Raw genomic sequence first — 21,338 nt, 5'->3', positions numbered from 1 at the left:
GGCCTTGACGGAGGAGGGCCATGATGCCAATTTACACGCTTTCTTTGTACGTGGATAGAGTAAAGACACGAGAAAGCACGCTGCTCTGACAGACCCACAGACACACCGCTGACTCGTCGTGGCTGAGCCCGGCCGGTATCAGACCACAGAGCGGACCGAACACAGAGAGGAACAGACCCGCGGGAAAGTGGGAAGCCTCGAGTGAGGAAGAAGAAAGAGGAAACTAAGCCAACGATGTCTGGGCTCAAGAAGAGAAACTCCAATTCCTCGGCAGACAGGGAGGAGGACAAGCAGGTTACGGAGAGGATGCTGTCCCCGGGCAGCGGGGATAAGGAGGACTCCAACCAGGGCGGAGCACCGGGAGGCGACGCCAAGAGCCCCAACAACGCCGCCGGAGGAGAGGAAGGAGTCACGCTGAAGAGGACCATCACCCTGGTGAACGGCGTGGCCATCATTGTTGGCACCATCATAGGCTCGGGCATCTTCGTCACACCGACCGGCGTGGTGAAGGAGGCCGGCTCGGTGGGTCTGTCCCTGGTCGTGTGGGCGGTGTGTGGGGTGTTCTCCACGGTGGGAGCCCTCTGCTACGCGGAGCTGGGGACCACCATCAGCAAGTCCGGGGGGGACTATGCCTACATCCTGGAGGTGTACGGCTCCCTGCCGGCTTTCCTCAAACTCTGGATCGAGTTGCTCATCATCCGGCCGTCCTCGCAGTACATCGTCGCCTACGTTTTCGCCACCTACCTCATCAAGCCCCTGTTCCCCGTGTGCCCGGTGCCGGAGAACGGGGCCAAGGTCGTGGCCTGCCTCTGCATCCGTGAGTATCATGCTGCCCAGGATGATGCAACTTTAGGTGTTGTTGTTGTGTGTTGGGGTGGAGTTACACTTACACGCACTGCCACTGTCGGGACACAGACAGGAGGTAACCCACCGACTCATCTCACACACCTCGGTCGGTGCGGTAGGTTTCGTACCACGTGTGATGTTGACGAGACACGCGCACAGCCTCAAACGCAAAAATGCCGCGTTATTACATCAGGTCCGCTGCTCATAGATGTCCCATTGGGAACAATGTATGCTCATTTCATTTACACATTCTCATTGATTTATAAATACATTTACTGAACATGTTTAATTTAAACTTTATCTCTTTGTAATAATTAATTCATTTAACTGTAGAACTGATGAAAAGACGACCTTATGCCTACAGGTCTAAAGATGCTAATATTATGACAAAGACAACCATAAATCCCAGTCATTCTTTGTGTTTTATTCTCACCAGGGGGCAGTTTGAGTTCCTATTGCCTGAGACCATCTATTGTAGGCTGCTAAATGATCATACTGCCTCTTTTTTAACTCTAAATTTGAGGATAACTTTGCGTTACAAAATATATATGAATAATAAATAATGTGTTATGTGTGAGATATTAATATGGCAGATTATGTATGAGGCTTAAACTCAATGTGTGTGAAGAAACAGGCAATATATTTTATTTATTATATTTATATTTGCCTTGTTTTGTATAGAGTCTTAACAAGATTAACTCTGGATTTATAGCCACTTTAGCCTATTGGCACCAGTCTGGTTGTTTTCTTTGACCGCCACACGCAACAAGTGTCTCCCCCCGCCCCCCGCACTTCAGCTCACACACTCCATCTCTTTCTGAATACATGATTCCACATGACATTGTGTATGCATATATATTTGTGTGTGTGTGTGTGTGTGTGTGTGTGGTGCCAGCTAGTAACCCTAGTGCCTAATCTGCAGATTGACTGAAGGCTAAATCCTGACTGAGACCACATGACAAAGCTGTGGACCGAGAGGCTCAGTTATCCGTGTGCGTGTGTGTTCTCAAGCTTTGCTTGCTTTGGTGTGTGTGTGTGTGTGTGTGTGTGTGCATGCCTGCGGTGTAGGCAGTCAGGGTCACTTAGGGGCTGAGAGCCAAATCTACACACACACACACCACACACACACACACACACTTACACTTGTTGTAAGTTATTGTTCGGTTTGACCTGTTTCTGTGGGAATTGGGATCAGTATATCTGTGTGTTCACTTGCACGCATGCACACACACACATATGCCCAATTATTAGTCAGTTGTGTGTGTGCATGCTTGTGTGAATTCGGATGCCAGCCTTGTGTGTGTGTGTGTGTGTGTGTGTGTGTGTGTGTGTGTGTGTGTGTGTGTGTGTGTGTGTCCAGCCCTCTACTGTACTCAGGCTCCCTCTCTCTTTGTCTTGCTCTCTTTAACACAGAGCCTCATTGTGCTCAGTCTCGTCTCTCTGTTGTGGCCCCCGATCTGATTTAGGAGCTCTGAAGGGACCTGCTGCTTTAGTTAATCACTTTTAATGGGGTCCACAACAGAATTAGGACCCGCTTCGACAACCCAATGAGTGTGTGTGTGTTCAGGAGGGGGTGGTTACCAGCTTTGTACATGTGTGGGTAAAAGAGACTGAAAAGGATTTGATTCCCTTAAGAATTTGTTTATCATCTCTGAATTCTTCTCCAGCTCCCAGCGTGCTTTGAGAGCCGCAAGGGGCCTTTTCATGTGGTTGATGACAGCAAACGGGGGAGGCACACTAAAGCGCTTATAACGGTGCGGCCACTTACAGTCTCCCCTCTCTCCCTCTCCCTCTGCAGTCTTGTTGACGTTTGTGAACTGCTACAGTGTGAAGGCGGCCACCAGAGTGCAAGACTTCTTCGCCGCGGCCAAGCTCCTGGCGCTCGGACTCATCATCATCATCGGCTTCGTCAAGATTGGCCAAGGTACTTTGCACGAGCCCTGACATGTACATGTTGAGTTGCCCCACCCAAATGAGACGGCCCCTTCCCTCACCACGAGTAACACGCCTTCCAACAGTTCTAAAGTATGAGACCTACAGGATCTACACATCAGCACTACAATTAGATACATTAATCATCCTATAATTAATGAACCATAAACAAAAAAAACGAAATTATTTATTTTTACTCATAATTTTAAATTTATATAATGCAGTTCATTAGTTAAACACAGTTCATTATTTGAATTCAATTCAATATGACTCTGTACACTGGCAGTACTATTCATCAGTTAATTATCAGTATTTTATCATAAAATCACATTGTATTTTGTTGAATGCACAATACTTTAGAATACACACATCTGTTAAAGTTAAATAATACCACTTAAATAGGGCATATCTGACATAAAACCCCTTTAAAGTAATATAGTTTACTATTTAAACCTACTACAGGGTTCCCATGCATCCTGGAGAACCTGGACATTTAGAGATTACTTTCCAGTCATTAAATGACCAACATTTACTGGAAATAATCTATGTATTTTAGCCCCTCACTCACATCACATACGTAAACCTAGGTTAGAGAAAAAACTGTGGCAAACTGTTGTTAAATCACCAGAGAAAAAACACTGCAGAAAAATCGGCTTTGGCGAGAACAGCGGAAAGTGAGCTAACGCGAAGTGTCCCGTAAACACTGACCGCCTGCCTGTGATGAAACTAAATCACTTAATCACAAATCTCCAGGGAAATGTCCTGGAAAGGTCTTGGATAAAGATTTCTTAAAAAGAGAACTCTGTGTTACAATTTGAATTAAAATCACTTTTAATGGTAAGGTGTTCAAGAAATCAAAGAATCACCCTTGAAAGCTGTTTGAATGGGTCTGACACAAGCCTTAAAATGTACAAGTAAGTACTATCACTATCCTCATTTTATATATTATCTATTATTTTACGACGCTACAAATTATATCCAGCTACATAAAAAACCTGAGAAGCTGGGAGTTAGATGTGCAGAGAGTCTCTGCTATTGAGACGATGCACTGTCTCGTCCAGTTGCATTGGTGCGAACTGGTTTCTGAATGTTTTACACCATGCAAATGCAATATGCAAATCACAGAAGCTGAAATTGTTTGATAAAGGTACAATGTGTGAGAGATGCCCTGGCCTACAAATCTTGTTCTCAAAATGTAAGAAAACATGTTTGTTTGGTACAGACTGCAAGTTAAATTTGCGATGTAAAAATGATCATTCCCACACTAATCAAGATACAGATCACAATCACAATACCATATATCATACTAATATCAAAACAATTGCAATGTGATGTTTTTACCATATGGTGCAGCCCCAACCTGAAACTGGAAGTGGTTTATTTGACTTGAGCACTTCTGTGTCTTTTGTCTATTTCTATGTTATTTTGAACAAAAAAGATGTTCTGATGACAGTACTGACGTGACTTTAAAATTGGTAATAATTACGAGGGCTTATGTCCAGCTAGTATGTACACCCCACAGTAGGTAAAGAGGTATAAAAAGTTAAACAGTTTCAATAGGCAGCTGGATGTTCACTCTAATGTCTAAAAAAAAGGTTCCATAATTTGTAAGATTAGTTTTTGGAACCCCTCAAAGAAAATGTTCTTTTCTCTAATTTAATGAGAAACTCCCGAAATCAAAGACAAATGAGCTGTGGAGATTCTGTTTGAACCCCAGTCACCGCATTGTAGAGCATTGTAGAGCATTGTAATCCATTCTGGCCAAGTTGATCTCAACCCTCCCTGTTGTCTTTGTGCCATGTGAGCAGTGAATCTGTGGAATCGGAGTAGCCGGTGTTCAGCTTCCTGGAGCAGGGCCGAAGCCTCATTAAGGCCACAGGATGTAGTGAAGTGAAACAATAGCTCCTAAGTAGAACACGGCTCCTTACCTTTGGAAATCTACTCATTATTTACAAGATGTCTGAGTCACACAAACAGTCTGAACAAGCAACAACTCGTGTCCCATTCACTTTTAGAGCATTGAAGGTTTACTGAAGAAGGCATATTGTGACTAATACAGACAGGATGTGGGCTTGGGGAATCAGACTCTGCCCCCTAGAGGAAGACTGTGCAACTCTCAGCCAAGACTTTGGGGTTCATTGGGTTCATGTCATAGAAATTAGACTACTATGGTTTGCGGTCCTAAATATTAAAAGTGGCATAATACCTTTTCTTCTTCCTTTCCAATGACAAATAACACTTCTGCTACCTTTGTGTGTATGCTGCCAAGCCCTATGGCTGGCTCTCTTCCTGTCTGCAGGGGAGCTCTTGGCTGCTGTACTCCTCCGAGAGAGACACAGAGGCAGACAGAAAGCAGTGCTAAATTCCTATAGATCAGCATTAGATCAGAGGGAAACTGCGCTTTGGTGGCACAAGAAAATTCGAGGGGGAAACCCTCTAAAAGGGAAGTCAACAAGCATGTGTGTTGAATGTGAATGAGTCAGTGTGAGGCACAGACCGAGACTTGCAGATTAAATGTAATGACAAAGCAAACAGAGTTACAGATTAGTAGCTGGGAGCTGACAGCAGAGTCAGTTTAGTCTGATTTTTACTCACAGTAAATTGTTGTTTAAAGAGAGACACCTTTGAGGAAAAAGAGTGAAAAGTCACAGAGTTTAAACTGAAGTGGAGCTCACACAGTCTGAGGGATGTTTGTAGAGAGCTGCCAACCACACCAGTAACCTGTCTGTGTGCTGCCTCTGGTTGGAGCTCACATATGACCTGTTACTCTTTGGCCTCACACCTGACATTGACCCTTGCCAAGCTGTAAGGTTCAGCTTTGAAAATCAGGGACAAGACAAGACAAGACAAAAGACAGTTGAACTCAAACTGCAACGCCAAACCTACAGATCAAAGCTCGAAGCATCTAGAACAATCCACACAATTGTCTAAATGTAAATTTAAATGGAAGAACCAAAAAGTATTACAGTGCTAAATACAATTTCAAAGTCTTCTTTTTTTAAAAGAATATAATAATTTTATGATTTACACAGAATGGAGTCAATACAATCAAGTATTTTTTTTCATCATCATTGCACACATTCACAGTGGTTGAACTGACTGAGCGTCTGTTTTTGCGGAGGTCGGAAGGTCACAGGTCTCACATCAGCTGACTGGTGGGCAAACAGGACCTCAACACTGACTGGAATTGTTCAGAAGCGGGCTAGAAAGCGATGAAGCCGAGGGGGGTTGGAGAGAGGGAAGGTTGGAGTGTAAGAGGGGGGAGATAAAGTGTGTGGCTTCTGAAAGCCGGCTTTTCACTGGCAGAGATCAGTAGTAGAGGGTCCAGACAAAACATACAAACCTGCTGCAGGATACAGAATGCATGGAGCATAGGGATGGACTGATGTGGTATTTTCAGGGCCGATACAGATACCGATTATTAGTAATCAAGGAAAGCGATAAAAGATATTTGGAACCGATATGCATTTTCAGTAAGAAATAAAAATCTTTTTTAGAATATAGAATACCCAGCGGTAGAGTGTAATTAATTAATTAATTAATTATTGATTGAATTTACTCACAATATTGTACTTAAGTAAGATTTTGAGTAGATTTTGTACTTTATACTTCCACTCCTCTACTCCTCAGAGGCAAATATTGAGTTACAAGTTGCTTTGCACTTTGGGCCATTCTGCTGTTTTATAACTGGTACTTTAAGTATATTTTGACGTTAATACTTTTGTACTTATTTTTACACTGCAGTAATGCTACTTTTTTATTGAGTAAAAAAAAAAAATCTGAGTAATTAAAGCATATGCTGCAAAAGAGAACTTTTCAGTGTTGTATTTAAAAAAAAAAAAAAAATGACTCTACTATTACTATTAAAGATAGTGCTGTGGATGGGAAATTAAGCAAGACTAATGAGTGGTGACAAACGTCTGCATCAGAGACAAAGTAGGACATTTTAAGATGTACTTATTTTATCGGCAATCAGATAAATCAAGGCCAATAATCGCTCTATCCCTAATGGACCACTGTCCCGTTAAATAGACCATGACCTCTTTATAGGGACAGGCAGTTTTCTGTCAGCTTTATGGAAAAAGTGAGTTAATTAGTTTCTCTAGAGAGACAAAGTTACCCTGATGTAAGGCCTGTTAAAGCCAGTGTGTGGTCTGATGGGTGTGTGGACATAATGATGGTAAACAAGCTCTAAGTAGTTGCACGTTCTGTAATTCAGCAGTGTAAAAGGTTCTGTTGGTGAGGGCTTAAGTTAGTAATTGGAATCAAATGTAGAGACATTGTATGTTGACTTCTGCCCGAATATTCGAATATATAGCCTCTTATATAGCAATGAATGCAACAAATAAACAGTATTCCCCTGAACACTATTAAAATATATAATCCAGACAAAAAGTAACTTTTGCTTATATCACATGTGTAAATGTACTTCATGGCTAAAGTAGGAGGCCTTAACTTACCACTACAGTGGACAAAACAATCAAATTGAGCAGTAAAATGAGGAATGCAGTTGATCCATTTACAGTCATATATGTCATGTTAGTGACTGCAGATGTTAATCTCTGACCTTTTGTAGCTTTATTTTTCAGACAAGTTTATCAGTTTAAGAAGTAACAACCTGAGCTTTGGCCACTTTGACAGTAAAGCAAATTGACTTTTGTGGATTTTCATTCAGTTGAATCCTTCATTTTTAAAATAGGCGCCTGAAATAACAAGCATGAGCTCGAACTGATCGTCCCCCTGTTCTCTCCTCAGTGGAAGAAGGAACTGATCATTCTCCAAGTAAAGTTAAGCCACATAAGTTGAATGCAAACCCTGCCTGTCTAATGCCTGTTTAGGTGTGCAGCCGGAGCATGAAGAGTAATTCTACTCATTTGTAATTCTAGTCCTTTACTAAGTTCAGGTTCAAAAGTGAGCTTGTGTAATCTGATGGCACACTGATCTTTTTCATCACAGTGTTTTTAATGACTGTTTAACAGAGACACCTCAGATTATCTGGATTTAAACAAGGACTGGGTGCGTGGCTGTGATTACATCAACAAACTCCCCTGACAGGCTTTCTTTACTGCAGCGCCACTACAGCTGGAGCGGGGGTTGGTGAGGGAACTATCTGATTAAGGAAGAAAGTGACACACAGATAGGTATTTATAGATAGTCATTGGATCTCTTAAATAAATTAAATCATTTGGTGAAAGTTGGGGAATTTTATCAATGGGTCAAGTTACAGAAACAATCAAGGAATGCCAGCTTTACCAGGTTAGCTATATTCCATTACACAGAGGCTTAAAGTTTAGGGATGGCTCGTTACTACTTTTTCATGTCTGATACCTATGCTGCAACCTTGAGTGTCTGCCGATACCGACACCAATCCGATGCAGTCTTTTTAAGAAATACATAGCACCAAGTTAGTTAACCCTTTGTGTAAAAGTTTAGGCTAATGGATCGTATTGGATTATATATATTTTTAATATATATTATTTATTTTTTATTTTTTTTGCCTATCTGATTGGCACATCTTACTGCCAATAGTTACAAGTTACTTGATAATTAATAGAAAAGAGCAGAACTTAATACAGCGGTATCATAGAAGGAATTCCTGTACAAGTTCTGTTGTGGAAACAGTCCCAGTTAGTATAAACATGGAGAGATATGGCAGCTTCCGTCTAGTCGCCATGGTGATTTGAGTTTGGTAAAGTTAAACCAAACTGACACCACACACACATGCTGCAACGTATTCACCCTTTGTGTGTGTGTGTGTGTGTGTGTGTGTGTGTGTGTGTGTGTGTGTGTGTGTGTGTGTGTGTGTGTGTGTGTGTGTGTGTGTGTGTGTGTGTGTGTGTGTGTGTGTGTGTGTGTGTGTGTGTGTGTGTGTGTGTATGAGGTCAGAGTCTGCTGCTGTCTCAGATTAGTGGACATTGTAATCAGATTAGCTTCAGTAAACTCAGTGTCACACCTGCCCACACTGTTTGGAAGTGAACCGCTCACAGAGACTGATGCCTTGTTGACCGGCCATGTAAACTTCCCTCTGATTTACTTCACTTTCACCTTCAGGGATTTCCTTTCTCTCCTTCTTATTCTTCATCTACCCCACACTAACATGGTTTATTTAATAAAATACACAGTTACACTCACAGATCAATATTTTCGGACCTCGTGTTAAAGTCCCGGTTGACGTCTTAAAGTGGTTTTGCTCTGCACAGCTCTGCCCGAGGTGTTCATGAGTAAAACGTGTGTGTTTGTGCAGTGGGAGGGTTCCATTCATCTCAGCCTTAAGAGTAGGGCTGATCCACGTAATGCCTTAGCTTTTACCTGATCCACTGCCTCTTTTAACTGAATGGAAACTGAGTCACTGCCACGTCTGCTGCCAGATAGTGAAGATTTGCTGTTAGACTGAGCTTCATCCACATAAAGCGAGTTTCTCATCCAAATTCACCATGTTTGTGTAATATCTGTTCTGTAATCCTCCTCCTTCTGTAACTTGTTGCAGGGGGAAACAGCTAGCCCTGGCTCACTCAATGCTTAAACATATAGTACCTACCAGAACCTCTAAAGCTTGCTAATTAACTAAATGAATCCAATTTGTTGTTTTAGAGGGACTTATTGGACGGAGGGATAAAACAGTTTTTTTGTCAAGAGATACTACATTTAATTAGTTTGTGTATCAATGAAACAAATAAGATACAAAATGCTAATTAGTTAGGTTTAGTGGTGTTGGTTTTTACTTTGGACAGAGCCAGGCTAGCTGTTTCCCCCTTCTTCCAGTCTTTCCTCTAAGCTAGGATAATCAGCTCGTGGCTCTAGCTTCACACAGACATAAAGGTGGTATTGATATTCAAATCTAAATTTCCCAAAACTTTTAACTATTTCTTTAAAGCTGCAGCAGGTAAGTTTTATAAAAACTTTGGTATCTTTCTCAGCTCTGATTGGTTGTTTTCATTCAGGCCCCGCAGATTCTTGCACACTCCATTAGGAGCACTAGGAGGATCCAGAGAAACCTGATTTTTTTAATTTTTTTTGTCAGGATATAGTGAAAGTTTCAGCAAATATGACAAAATATAATTTACCTGCTGCAGCTTTAAGGTGTATGCTTTGTAGAACAAGAGCGTATCAGACAAAATAAAGTAAAATTAAAGTGAGTCAATAGTCATTGTGCTTTTTAAAGCAAAAGACTTCAATCTTTCTAACCCCTGTTATTAAACCAGTCCTAATTTAAAGAGGTGGGAACTTGTCTTTTATTCTCTCTCTGTGTGTGTGTGTGTGTGTGTGTGTGTGTGTGTGTGTGTGTGTGTGTGTGTGTGTGTGTGTGCGTGTGCGTGTGTGCTTTGTATGCATATTTCATTCCGTGTGTTTCTCACTGTCACTGCCTGGCACTGGTATCATGTGACCAGCTGATTGCAGTTCAGGTTGTTTCCTGACCAGTGTGGTGGAAGGTGATGGAGGAGTAACAGAAGAAGGAATAAAGCTATAAATGGCAGAGTGTAAGAGCAAAGTTGACACAATGAAGGAAAGATATATTTGTGTATTTCCACCACAAATTTGTTTCTAATACATAGTCGCCAGATCACTGAATAATAGCTGGGCAGAGCAGGGTTGAAGGAGGAGCAGGAGTCAGGGATGAGTCAGACTTTACCGCGATAGAAGCTGGAAAGGTTAGAACCAAGTCAGGTGTGTCGCTGAGATGTGAGGTGAGCTGTAGGTTTGGAGGCAGACGGTCCTGAGCGATGGTTCTGTTTATCTGTGTGTAAAGAAATGGGCAACCAAGGCCTGAGGTGTATGTACGCCACATGAGGTCTTCATGTGTCCATCAATTCTTATCTTGTTAAAAAAAAAAAAAACACACTCCTTTGCACATATCAGTGTGGGAAACAACTTTGTTTAAAAGAAGTGACATTTAGTATTTTGTAATTTTCAGTAAATTGAATCAAAACGAACCACCACGCTCTGTGATTTATTTAAGAGCAAACAATGGCTCTAGGCGTCGCCACAGCTGCTAGGCTTTCTGAATTTTTAACAGGTGGAAGACAACTTTAAAATGAAACGTCAAATATATACAGCAGGCCTATATGTCAACATTTCATTCATTTCTGCAGAGAAAACTTAATTAAAATGTTACTTAAAATTAATTATTATTTAAGATATAAACCTAATTAGATTAGATTAGATTAGATCTAAAAATCTGACAAGATTAGAGCACAGTGAAGATCTGAACACAAGAGCCATTAAAACAAAAAGAGTTAATAGAACAAGGAAGGGAACCCTAAATTTGTTAAAAACAAGCCTATTAAGTATGTTTGATTTGTTAAAAATATGTTAAAAAACCTCCTCTCTGATTAATCTATTAAGGAGAAAGCTCCTGAATGTGATTACTTCAACCTAACTGATAGAAACATTTTGGTGCTTTTTATGAACAAGTTAAAAAAAGGTATGCCGAGCAGCACTGAGCGGGTGGGGCAACAGAGTCACAGGATGCTGTGGTCACACATGTGTTTGTTAGCAGCGCAGTAATAAGGCGTTTCCCACGCTGCACAGTGGCTTAGTGCTAACGCTTGCAGTACCAACACTGCCCCAGGCTGTTGGTTTAGCAACCGTCGCTGTGTCTGAGAATGTGTGTGTGTGAGGGTGTGTGTGTTGTGAGGAGCAGCTCCGTGAGGAATGTAGCACAGAGCCCCTCAAACCATTAGCAACCCGGAGGTCGCGAAGAGGGGTTCTGATCAAAATATCGTAAATCGGGATGGACCACATATCAAGGCTGAGTCGGTCCTGCAGTGCACCCAGTGCCGTCCCTCCTCTCTCTCCCCTCCTTTCCTGTCACTCTCTACTGTCACTATCCACAGAAAGCGTACTGCCAAAGGAAAAAGGTAATAAACGGCTGAAATAATAGAAGTAAAATAGTCCCTCAACTACTGTTGCCCTGCCCGTGAGCAAGGCAATAAACCACCAACTTTTCTCTGTCTGTCCGTCTCTTCCTGGGGCCCCTTCTGTTTGTCTGTGGTGTGATCCGACCATGCCTCAGGTCAATCCACAGAGTCATGCCGCAGTCTCAGTTATTGACCGTCTCAGCCCGTCTTAACTCCATTTCATTCTGCAGGCCTTCACTGATCCGCATACTGAGACAGATTTAAGCCCCCACCCCCCTTAAAGGCTTTTTTTTGTGTGTTGGGTAAATACAGATCATTGTTTTGTTTATAGTTCCACATTTCAGGTTCTCCAGACTGTCTGGTTACTTGCCTGCAGAGCAATAATGCAGACAGATGGATTTGGCCTTTTTTTTTTTGTCTTAACCCAGTTCTTTCTCCCTGTTTCTCCAGGTGGCACAGATGGTCTTCTTCCAGAAAATTCATTCAAAGGGTCAAAATATGAGTTTGGCAGCATTGGCTTGGCCCTCTACAGCGGCCTTTTTGCCTACGGTGGCTGGTGAGTTAACACATCCACCTGCCTGTGTGATCATGTTCCACTGCACTGCCCATTCATGATCCAGTTTCCAATTTAGGATCAGACAAATTCATCATTCATGATTAATTTGTTAGTGCCCCAATATGGCCGAAGGATGGAAACGAACATATAGAAACAATGGATCATTAGTCAATTAAATAGAAGACTCTCGAATGTTCACCAGGCCTACTTCCTAGATTGTAACTAGATTGTGAGTTTATTCCCCTGGGGATCAATGAAGTCTCTATGAGTCTCTATTTCTTTTCTTTTCTAAATAAAGGAGATTGTTTTGTGTAAAAGTTCCTAACTGGACAATGTCTTTGATTGTTGCTTACAGGAACTACTTGAATTTTGTCACTGAGGAGATGATTGAGCCTTACAAGTGAGTGTTAATAAGTGACTTGAATGCTTTTATGATCAAATACAGACTTGTCGCTAGTTGTAACTAAGAGTGTTTGTGTATCTTCCCCAGAAACCTTCCTCGTGCCATCATCATCTCTCTGCCCATTGTGACAGCAGTGTACGTTCTGACCAACCTGGCATATTTCACCACCCTCACCCCTGAGCAGATGCTCGGCTCACAGGCCGTGGCTGTGGTGAGTGCACACACTTTGAGCTACTTTCTTCGTATGAACAGTGCCAAACACAGCAGATACATTTTACTATTTAGTGACCTTTTAAGCTGAACACACAGACCCAGAGGTCATAAATGTTTTCCTCGTACATCATTGATTAGTTGCCTAAATCATAGCTCTGTGGCTTCCCTCTGGATATACTCTACTTTTACAACATGTAGAATTATTAGCAAAGTTAGAGCCAGCATTTCAAATGTCGACATTTCACTGTGGTCAGTATATTTAAGGTGAAGTAAAGCTGCACCAATGTATGGTTGTCAAATTCAACTTCAGCAAATGTATGCCACTGACCGATTGCAAAGCGTCTGAACAGTGTTTCAATGCTTTCTCTCTTTAAGACTTTCTGGTGTGACTGCATCTACTTTGCTACTTGACTTATTTACACATCTGTACTGTGTGTGTGTGTGTGTGTGTGTGTGTGTGTGTGTGTGTGTGTGTGTGTGTGTGTGTGTGTGTGTGTGTGTGTGTGTGTGTGTGTGTGTGTGTGTGTGTGTGTCCTCCAGGATTTTGGTAACCAACACCTAGGTCCGATGGCATGGATCATCCCAGTGTTTGTAGGTCTGTCCTGCTTTGGATCAGTCAACGGCTCTCTGTTCACATCATCCAGGTAACACACACACACATTTAGTCATTTGTGTGGAGTAACCAGGTTTGGGGAAACAGTCAGAGCTCAAAAACACAAAACATCAAGAATGTATCTGTTCATACCCAGTATCCATGTCGTTCCTTCCCCATCAGGTTATTCTTTGTGGGTTCCCGGGAGGGTCACCTGCCCAGTTTGCTGTCAATGATCCACCCCACCCTGCTGACCCCGCTGCCCTCACTGATATTCACTGTATGTACTCTAATTTACTGTACACTGAAACACAGATATCTTACAATGTAATTGTATAAATCTTTTTTAATCCTTTAAATCAGGAGGGGACCACTGCACTGTATTACAGTGGTGTAACTTGGATGTGATTGTATGTTGCTTTTATCTTTTAACTATCTTCAAAATTTTTATGAGCCTATCTAAGTGAGGTTCTGACAGACTTCTGTTATTGGAGCGGAGAGCAAAAAGGGGCGGGGCTTAGGAAGGAAAGCATTTTTTTATGGATGGAGTCTTTGTTGCAGGGCATCCTCAGCAACAGAGTTAGTGTGTATGTGTAAAGCACACAGCTTTACCAGAAAGAAGATTTGCATTGCTCTCCTAATTGCTTTTCTCTGTCCAGTGCTTGATGACACTGCTCTACGCCTTCTCCAACGACATCTTCTCCGTCATAAACTTCTTCAGCTTCTTCAACTGGCTCTGCATCGCCATGGCAATCGTCGGGATGATGTGGCTCCGTTATAAGAAGCCAGAGCTGGAGCGACCAATCAAGGTGAGCTTAACGTGATGGAGTCAACCAGTCAGAATGAAAGAAAGAAACAAGGAGTACTGGTGTGTGGGTATGGCTTGTTTCCCCCTCTGACTTTCTGATGATGATCATGGACAGACACACACAGACAGTGGGAGACAAGTGGACATGAAAGTCTTTGTCACCATCAGCTCCCACTCGAGTTAGCTTTGGCAGCAGGAAATATTTCTTCTTTGGCTCATCCAACCAACAAAGATCCATTCAGCAGAGCTCAGATGAATAGGGACTGATCGCAGATTAACAGACAGAAGAGAAGCTGGATGCTTGTCAGCTGGTGTTGAGGCCTGCTGGGTAGAAGTGTGTGAATGTGTGTGAGTGTGTGTACGTGTACGCACAAGAGGAAGAGCACTATACCTCCTGACTAAACCAGTTGCTGCAGGACTCTCCAACACACAGAAGACCATTGTGCCATTTTTGCACTTTGTTTGCATGTGAGTGTGTGAGCTTTCATGTGTGATGCTAGTGTGTGTGTCCCTTTTTTAGAGCCCTGACTTTACTCATCCGCCCGCTGGCACGCCGTTGTATTTTGGTTAGAGGCGGAGTCTGTTAGGGCAGTGAAGTGAAATAGGCAGATAGATCTGTTAGCCAGCACTCTGTGTGTGTGTGTGTGTGTGTGTGTGTGAGACTGAGTGGTGGGACAGTGGTGGCACTGTCTCTCTGCTGACCTCCATCCCTCTCTTCCACTCTCCCACTCTATTTCTTTCTCCTTTCTTTGTCTGTCACATTCCTGCTGTTCAATGGATTCGGCGCAGAGCTGCCAGACAATCACACAATTAGATGAACTAATTAATCACGTTGGTGAGGCATCAGCAACCTGGTAGATTCATAATATCTTCAGTATTCATTCAGTCTACATGGCCAAAAATATGTGGTCACCTGACCAGACTTCTCAGACTTTCTTTGAGGGCTTTCCACCAGATTTTGATGCCTGGCTGCAGGGATTTGCTTCCATTCAGCGACAAGAGTGTTAGCAAGGTCCAACACTGATGTCGGGGGATAAGGGCTGGCTCTTAGTTGGCAGTCCAGTTTATCCAAAAGGACTGATTAAACGGTGTACAGGTCAAGTTCTTTCATGCCAAACTCAGAAAGTGTCCATTTCTTTATGGACCTGGCTTTGTGCACAGGGGTGTTGTCATGGTGACACAGGAAAGGGCCTTTCCAAATCTGCTGCCACAAAGCTGGAAGCACACAGCCGTGGGATTAAGATGTACCTTCATCAGAGCTAAAGGAATATAGTCTTAATTATGAGAAACATCCCTTGACCAAAAGTTTACAACAGTATATGGGCACAGTCCTTAAAATGGCTACAATCTAGGGTTGGGTGATGTCTTCAAATTTCCCAGCCAGCCACTGCCAGCCCTACAACCGGCAGTTGCCACTAAAGTCGCATGTGTGCCCTGTGCCACCCGCTACCCCCAAATATTTCTCTCAAGAGTTGCTGGAGACCTAAACGACCTAAAAGGAGACAGAGCTACACTGACTTCACTGACATGTCTTTTCCAAATTCCAAATCTCTCTCTCTAATTTCTTTGATGGCTCTGCACAGTTACAATATTTAATACCATAACTGGGTCACTGAGGTCCTCTGGTGCGTGTACTTTGGTTGCACTTTGCTAAACCCTAGCTTAGCATAGAGACTGGGAATGGTAGCCTGGCTCTCCCCCAAGGTAAAAAAATCCAGCTACCAGAATGTCTAAAGCTCATTATTGAACAAGCATATTGTTTGATTAATCCAAAACAACAACAGTGTGGTTTTATCTGACTCTCAAGAAAGTCAAGAGAGTCAAGAGTGCGGTGGAACTGATGATCATGAATCTTCTCCCGGCAGGTGAATATTCTGCTGCCAGTGAGCTTCGTGCTGGCCTGCATCTTCCTCATCATCGTTTCCTTCTGGAAGACTCCAGTGGAGTGTGCGATCGGCTTCGGCATCATCGCCACCGGAATTCCCGTCTACTTAGTCGGCGTGTGGTGGAAGAGCAAACCCGAGTGGCTGCAGCATGGAATCTGTGAGTACAACACCTGTCTCTTCTCACGTCTGCCTTTCTCAGTTACTTCACCTGACACTGTGGTTAATCATCACTCTCTGTGTGTGTGTGTGTGTGTGTGTGTGTGTGTGTGTGTGTGTGTGTGTGTGTGTGTGTGTGTGTGTGTGTGTGTGTGTGTGTGTGTGTGTGTGTGTGTGTGTGTGTGTGTTTTTTGCAGTCTCGACCACAGTCATGTGTCAGAAGATGATGGAGGTGGTGCCTCAGTCCTAAAAGCCAGCGGCCAATCGGGTTGCACCAACCCTCTGACCTCTGGGCTCTGACATCACAGCTGATGAAGCTGGACCTCTGTTGACCCCTCTCAACCCAATCTCTCTCTCTCTCTCTCTCACACACACACACCCCCGTCTGCTGGGTGCTGATAAGGACCTGATGAAGACACACAGGCGATTTTTGGCCACGGTGTCTCAGCGGTCTTCAACTGTTTTCCTTTTGTTTCTTATGTTGCTGACATTTGGGTTGTCATTTGAGTATGGACTATTTTTAGTCACTAACAATCATTTTTCATAGGCTGTTGTGCATTGTCGTTTTTATGATGCATTTCAATGAATTTGTTGGGGTTTTTTTTTTTTTTACTGCTGTTATTTTGTGAATAAGTTCATGTAAAATATCCTCCCTCATCAGAACCCTGTTGTATTTAACAAGCTGTGCCTTATGTGGCAAATGAAGGCGTACCTGTCAGGTATGGCAGTTGCGGTTGACGGAGGCTGCGGTCAGCCCTGGCACTGACCTGCAAACAGCTATAAACGGAGCTCTCTCAAGAGTCAAACCTTTGCAACCAGGAGCTTTTAAAAAAAAAAAAATCCCGGAAGAATTTAATTTCAATCTCCTGCAACCAACCTTTGCTTTCAAGTAGAAGTTGGAGGTTAGCTTAGTCAGATATTCATGAGACTTCGCATTGGAAACCTGTGGTCCTGCAGTATTTACAATTCTTCTAAAAGTATTGTGTTGTTGCTTGCTGGTCGACGGTGCGACATTTCGGTCACTGTAATGTCCGTTACCACTCAGTGTCTGTCTGTCTGTTGACTTTTAGCCCTGCCCTTTGTTGTTTTTTGGTGACCCGGTCTGGTTTTAAAGTCGTCTATGCTGCTGTAGGAAGTGAGTGAAGATGAATGGAGATCTTGGTGTGTTACAGATGTTTCCAATTTTTACATTGAGACTGTTGACAAATGTCTCCTGTAGGCCGTGTTCAGCTTTCATTAGACAGCTGAATTATACACATGCAGATAGGTAGTCAGTAATTTAATGTTAGTTAGTATCTATGCTCAGTTGTCGGGCTAACTAAATTGCTCAGAGCGAGTAGGAAGTTTTCTGTTAAGTCATGTTTTTTGTTCAAAGCCTACCTACATATTTCTGTCTCAAGCATTACACTGGTGGTAAACATGATCCAGTATAGTTATGTCACCTCACAGGATTTCTGGGTATTGGAGTTTAATTGCTATTGAAGTTGCATTGCTCTTTAAATCGTCCTGTGGTCAGACTGAGGGTGCTGCATATACCGGAATGGGAAATTGTATTGTGACCATCGCTGAAAAGTGGGTCAGAATTCAAATTATGTGCTTTTTTCCTGCTGTTGATTATTTTTTGGGTCAGCGATCTCAATTTCACTGGGGATCAATATCTCAGTGTATTGAGCCGGCTCACAGAGCTCCGTTACATGACACTGACAGTGTTTTTCTTTTTTTTAAGAGACAGTATGAACTGTTTTTATTTCTCATCCTCATGTTTTGTTTTTACACGTTCACGCACAGCGACAGTTATAACTGTATTATTAACGTCGACCCTCCTCCTGGCAGCGGACCAAAAGTAAATGTCACTGCGGGGGCGTTGTTTCCGTAGAGACACAGTGTGAGCGCTGTAGAGGCTGTGGAGTTGTTGCCATGGAGACAGCGCTGGTGGATGTAGGAGGGGCTAATGTGTATGTTTTAGAGGTAGAACCTTTCTAACACTCCAGCCATCGCACGAAGCCGATGGGAAACTAACCTGAATAGGACTGTAGAAAGTTTATTTATTTATTTTTAGGAAACTTTGTTGTTCATTGTTATAAGTCCTTCTAATTTGTTTACAGGGCATTTTGTGGAAAGTGCTTTACAAATAAATCTTGAGTTTTTTTTCCACTCTTGTGTTCTGTTGTGTTTAGTTTTGGTCTATGTTTTGTCTCATCTGTTCTATATTATTTATTTTATTTTATTTTTATAAATGGGGCTAAGAGAAATATAATACTGGACTTCCATTCATCATATAGCCAGAAAGACTCCAGATTTATGCTAATGTGTCTGCTGAATGTGTAAACGGCTAATTGTTTGCTAACATTTTAGCCATAACAGCTTTACAAGCTGATTATACCAATATTTTTCTACAGCTTGTTGCACTGCCCTCAAGTGGCCAGAATATTTAATGCAGCTTTGAGGAAGATGAGAAGATGAAAATTCTTTCATTTCATAGCCTCAGTGTGTAAAAAAGATGACAGGCACTGCTGTCTACAGTGAATCTGATTGAAATAAGTAGGAAAAAGCATTTACAGCATCAAATATTACAGACATCTTAATATCGAGTTTCTGATTATGTTGTGTGAGCTTAATTCTTGTTATTTCTTTAACTCCTTTATGGATTTAACTGATTTAAAAAACAAAATTACTAGGGGCTAATAGTCTTGACCCGCCTCACGAGTGAACTTTATAATCATTTGAACCAGAGTTAATATAGTTTTGTATTTTTCATTGGTTTTTATTTTTATTTTGTTCTTAATTTCTGTCTTCAATTTAGTTTAGTTTCAGTTATTACAATATAGTTTTTGTGTTTTTCTTTGTCAAGGGCAAGATTTAAGAAGTTTAGAATATATATTATAATACAAACAAGTTTTAGTTTACTATAATAACCTGGAACTCTGTGTGATTAGTTATAAATACAATTGCCAGTGGAGTTCCTTTAGTGTGCAGGCAGGATGAAAGACAAGACACACCCTGCACAACGTACCAAAAAATAAATAAATGCACTGGAGTATGAACAGTTTACCCTGAACAATTGCACGTTTACATTGTAAGTCTTATTAAGTCTTTAAAATGTAACGGATGTCAAAATCTGCACCACAGAAAAACAAACAATTCAAACAATGGGCCTGTACTAGAGAATGCCCTCTTACTGTAAGTGGTGCCAAAAACAACACGCTGCGCTAAAACATTAACTCGATGACACCAACTTGAACACAACACTGGACCTCTGCCAAAAAGCCGTCAGCTGTGTACTTAGACTGGCTTCTGTCCTTTACCTATCCGTCCATAACTGTTTGCCTTCGTTTATATGAAATTGACAGGTGTAACACTACCAGGCCTAAACAGCGCCAGAGTGGCCGCTGCATTAGATGTGTAAAGACGAGTATGTGAGAACAGGAGGAAGGACGTAGATGCCCACAGCCATTAACAGTGTGATTTAGTTGTACCCTTTTGTCTGTGCTTTCTAGACTGAACATTGCCCCAAGTATACATTTCACATTTTGGTCTAGACGTTTGTAAAATCCAATCTTGAGATCCATTATCCTGGATGAACTGTGTCTGTACGATTCAGTGGCATCCTGCGGTGAGGTTGCAGATAAAATGTGAGAGGCTCTATCTAGAGCCAGTGTTTGGTTTGTCCATTCTGGGCTACAGTAGAAACATGGTGGACTCCGCCAGAGGACCCACTCTGTAGATATAAACGTCTCATTCTAAGGTAAAAAAAAATGAGAACGATCAGATGATTATACTCTAATAAAAACATATCTATGAATATTATATTCAATTTCTGCCAATAGATACTCTAAAATCTTACACACTGCACCTTTAACTCCAGTTTCACTTGGAACATTACTGTGAACATCACTGTGGTCGGTGCCTACAGGAGTATAACTGTCAATCTGCCTCTGTAGCTTCCAAACCACAAACAGGAGGGAGGAGCCAATTATTCTTTTTTTAAAGGGTTAGATTAGCAAAGGGTGTCCGCTAAGTGCTTTTCTGTTCTTCAAGCCTTACTCTGCCTTCAAATGCTCTTCTCACACTCGTCCTCAGTGCTTTGGTACTCCACCATCTATCAAAGACTAGCAAGCAGTCGGAATTTCCTGCACCCCACTCCTGTTCCCATTTGTAGGTCACAAATGAATGGATGTGGAATGCCAAAGCCAATGAATCGCCTTGTCCTCAGAACCTGTACTATGCAGATGTAGCCATTGTAAGAGTTCCCCTGTAACCCTACAGCACAATAGAAACAGCTTGCTGCCTTCTTTCTGCTGAGGAGGGATAATTGCAAACACTATGAGTTCTGTGGTACAGTATGAGCACTTTAAAAGCCTGTAAAAGTTTAATTTCAGATAATTAACAAACAAATACAATGCAGTGAAGTCAGTTGTTCTATGACTACACTGATCTGGATTAAAAATGTGATGAGAGCATGAGAACAGAGAAACATTCAACCACTGTGCTGCTGCTGCTTTTATTTTTCTTTCCTTTTTTTTAAATATTTGTATGACTTTGTATTTCTTGTTTTTATTCTGGAGAACAAAAATAAAGACAGAACAAGATAAAAGCAAATTGTGTTTCTCTCATAGTATCCATTAAAAGTACCAGTAGACACTTCACATTCGAAATGAATTTTTAACACAATAATCAGGGAGTGTTTAATTTAGATTTGTAGGACCAGTGTGTAGGATTTAGCGGCATCTAGTGATGAGGTTTCAGATTGCAATTAACTGAACACCATTGCTGTCCGTATTTGATGACCTAGGAATGAGAATGGGCTGTGAGGTGTGAAGGAGAAACTACGGTGGCCACAAAAACACAAACCGCCCTATCTACAGCCAGTGTCTGGTTTGTCCGTTCCGGGCTACTGTAGAAACATGGTGGTTCAACATGGTGAACCTGCAGCATCTCATTTTAAAACGACTCATTCTATTTTCCTATTTTCAGGTGATTATACTCTAATGAAAACATACCTATTAATATTATATTCCATTTTTTCCAGTAGATCCTCCTGAATGTGACACACTGGACCTTTAATATACCTGTCCATAATATGAATAA

The 21,338-nt window shown here is 41.9% G+C and overlaps 1 protein-coding gene across 1 annotated transcript; it reads left to right on the top strand.

The window, feature by feature from the left end:
- On the top strand, nt 1–18,404 carry slc7a5 (solute carrier family 7 member 5). The gene is made up of 10 exons (XM_051383233.1): nt 1–817; nt 2,645–2,770; nt 12,087–12,192; nt 12,548–12,592; nt 12,683–12,806; nt 13,349–13,452; nt 13,584–13,680; nt 14,060–14,209; nt 16,074–16,251; nt 16,448–18,404. The coding sequence occupies exons 1-10, from the start codon at nt 235–237 to the stop codon at nt 16,498–16,500; spliced, it is 1,566 nt and encodes a 521-aa protein (XP_051239193.1). The 5' UTR covers nt 1–234; the 3' UTR covers nt 16,501–18,404.
- Nucleotides 18,405–21,338: the final 2,934 nt, after the last annotated feature.

The sequence above is a fragment of the Dicentrarchus labrax genome, unplaced genomic scaffold (genome assembly GCF_905237075.1).
Source record: "Dicentrarchus labrax unplaced genomic scaffold, dlabrax2021, whole genome shotgun sequence".
In the NCBI taxonomy this organism is placed as follows: Eukaryota; Metazoa; Chordata; class Actinopteri; family Moronidae; genus Dicentrarchus; species Dicentrarchus labrax.
This window is presented reverse-complemented; position numbering and strand designations above follow the sequence as displayed.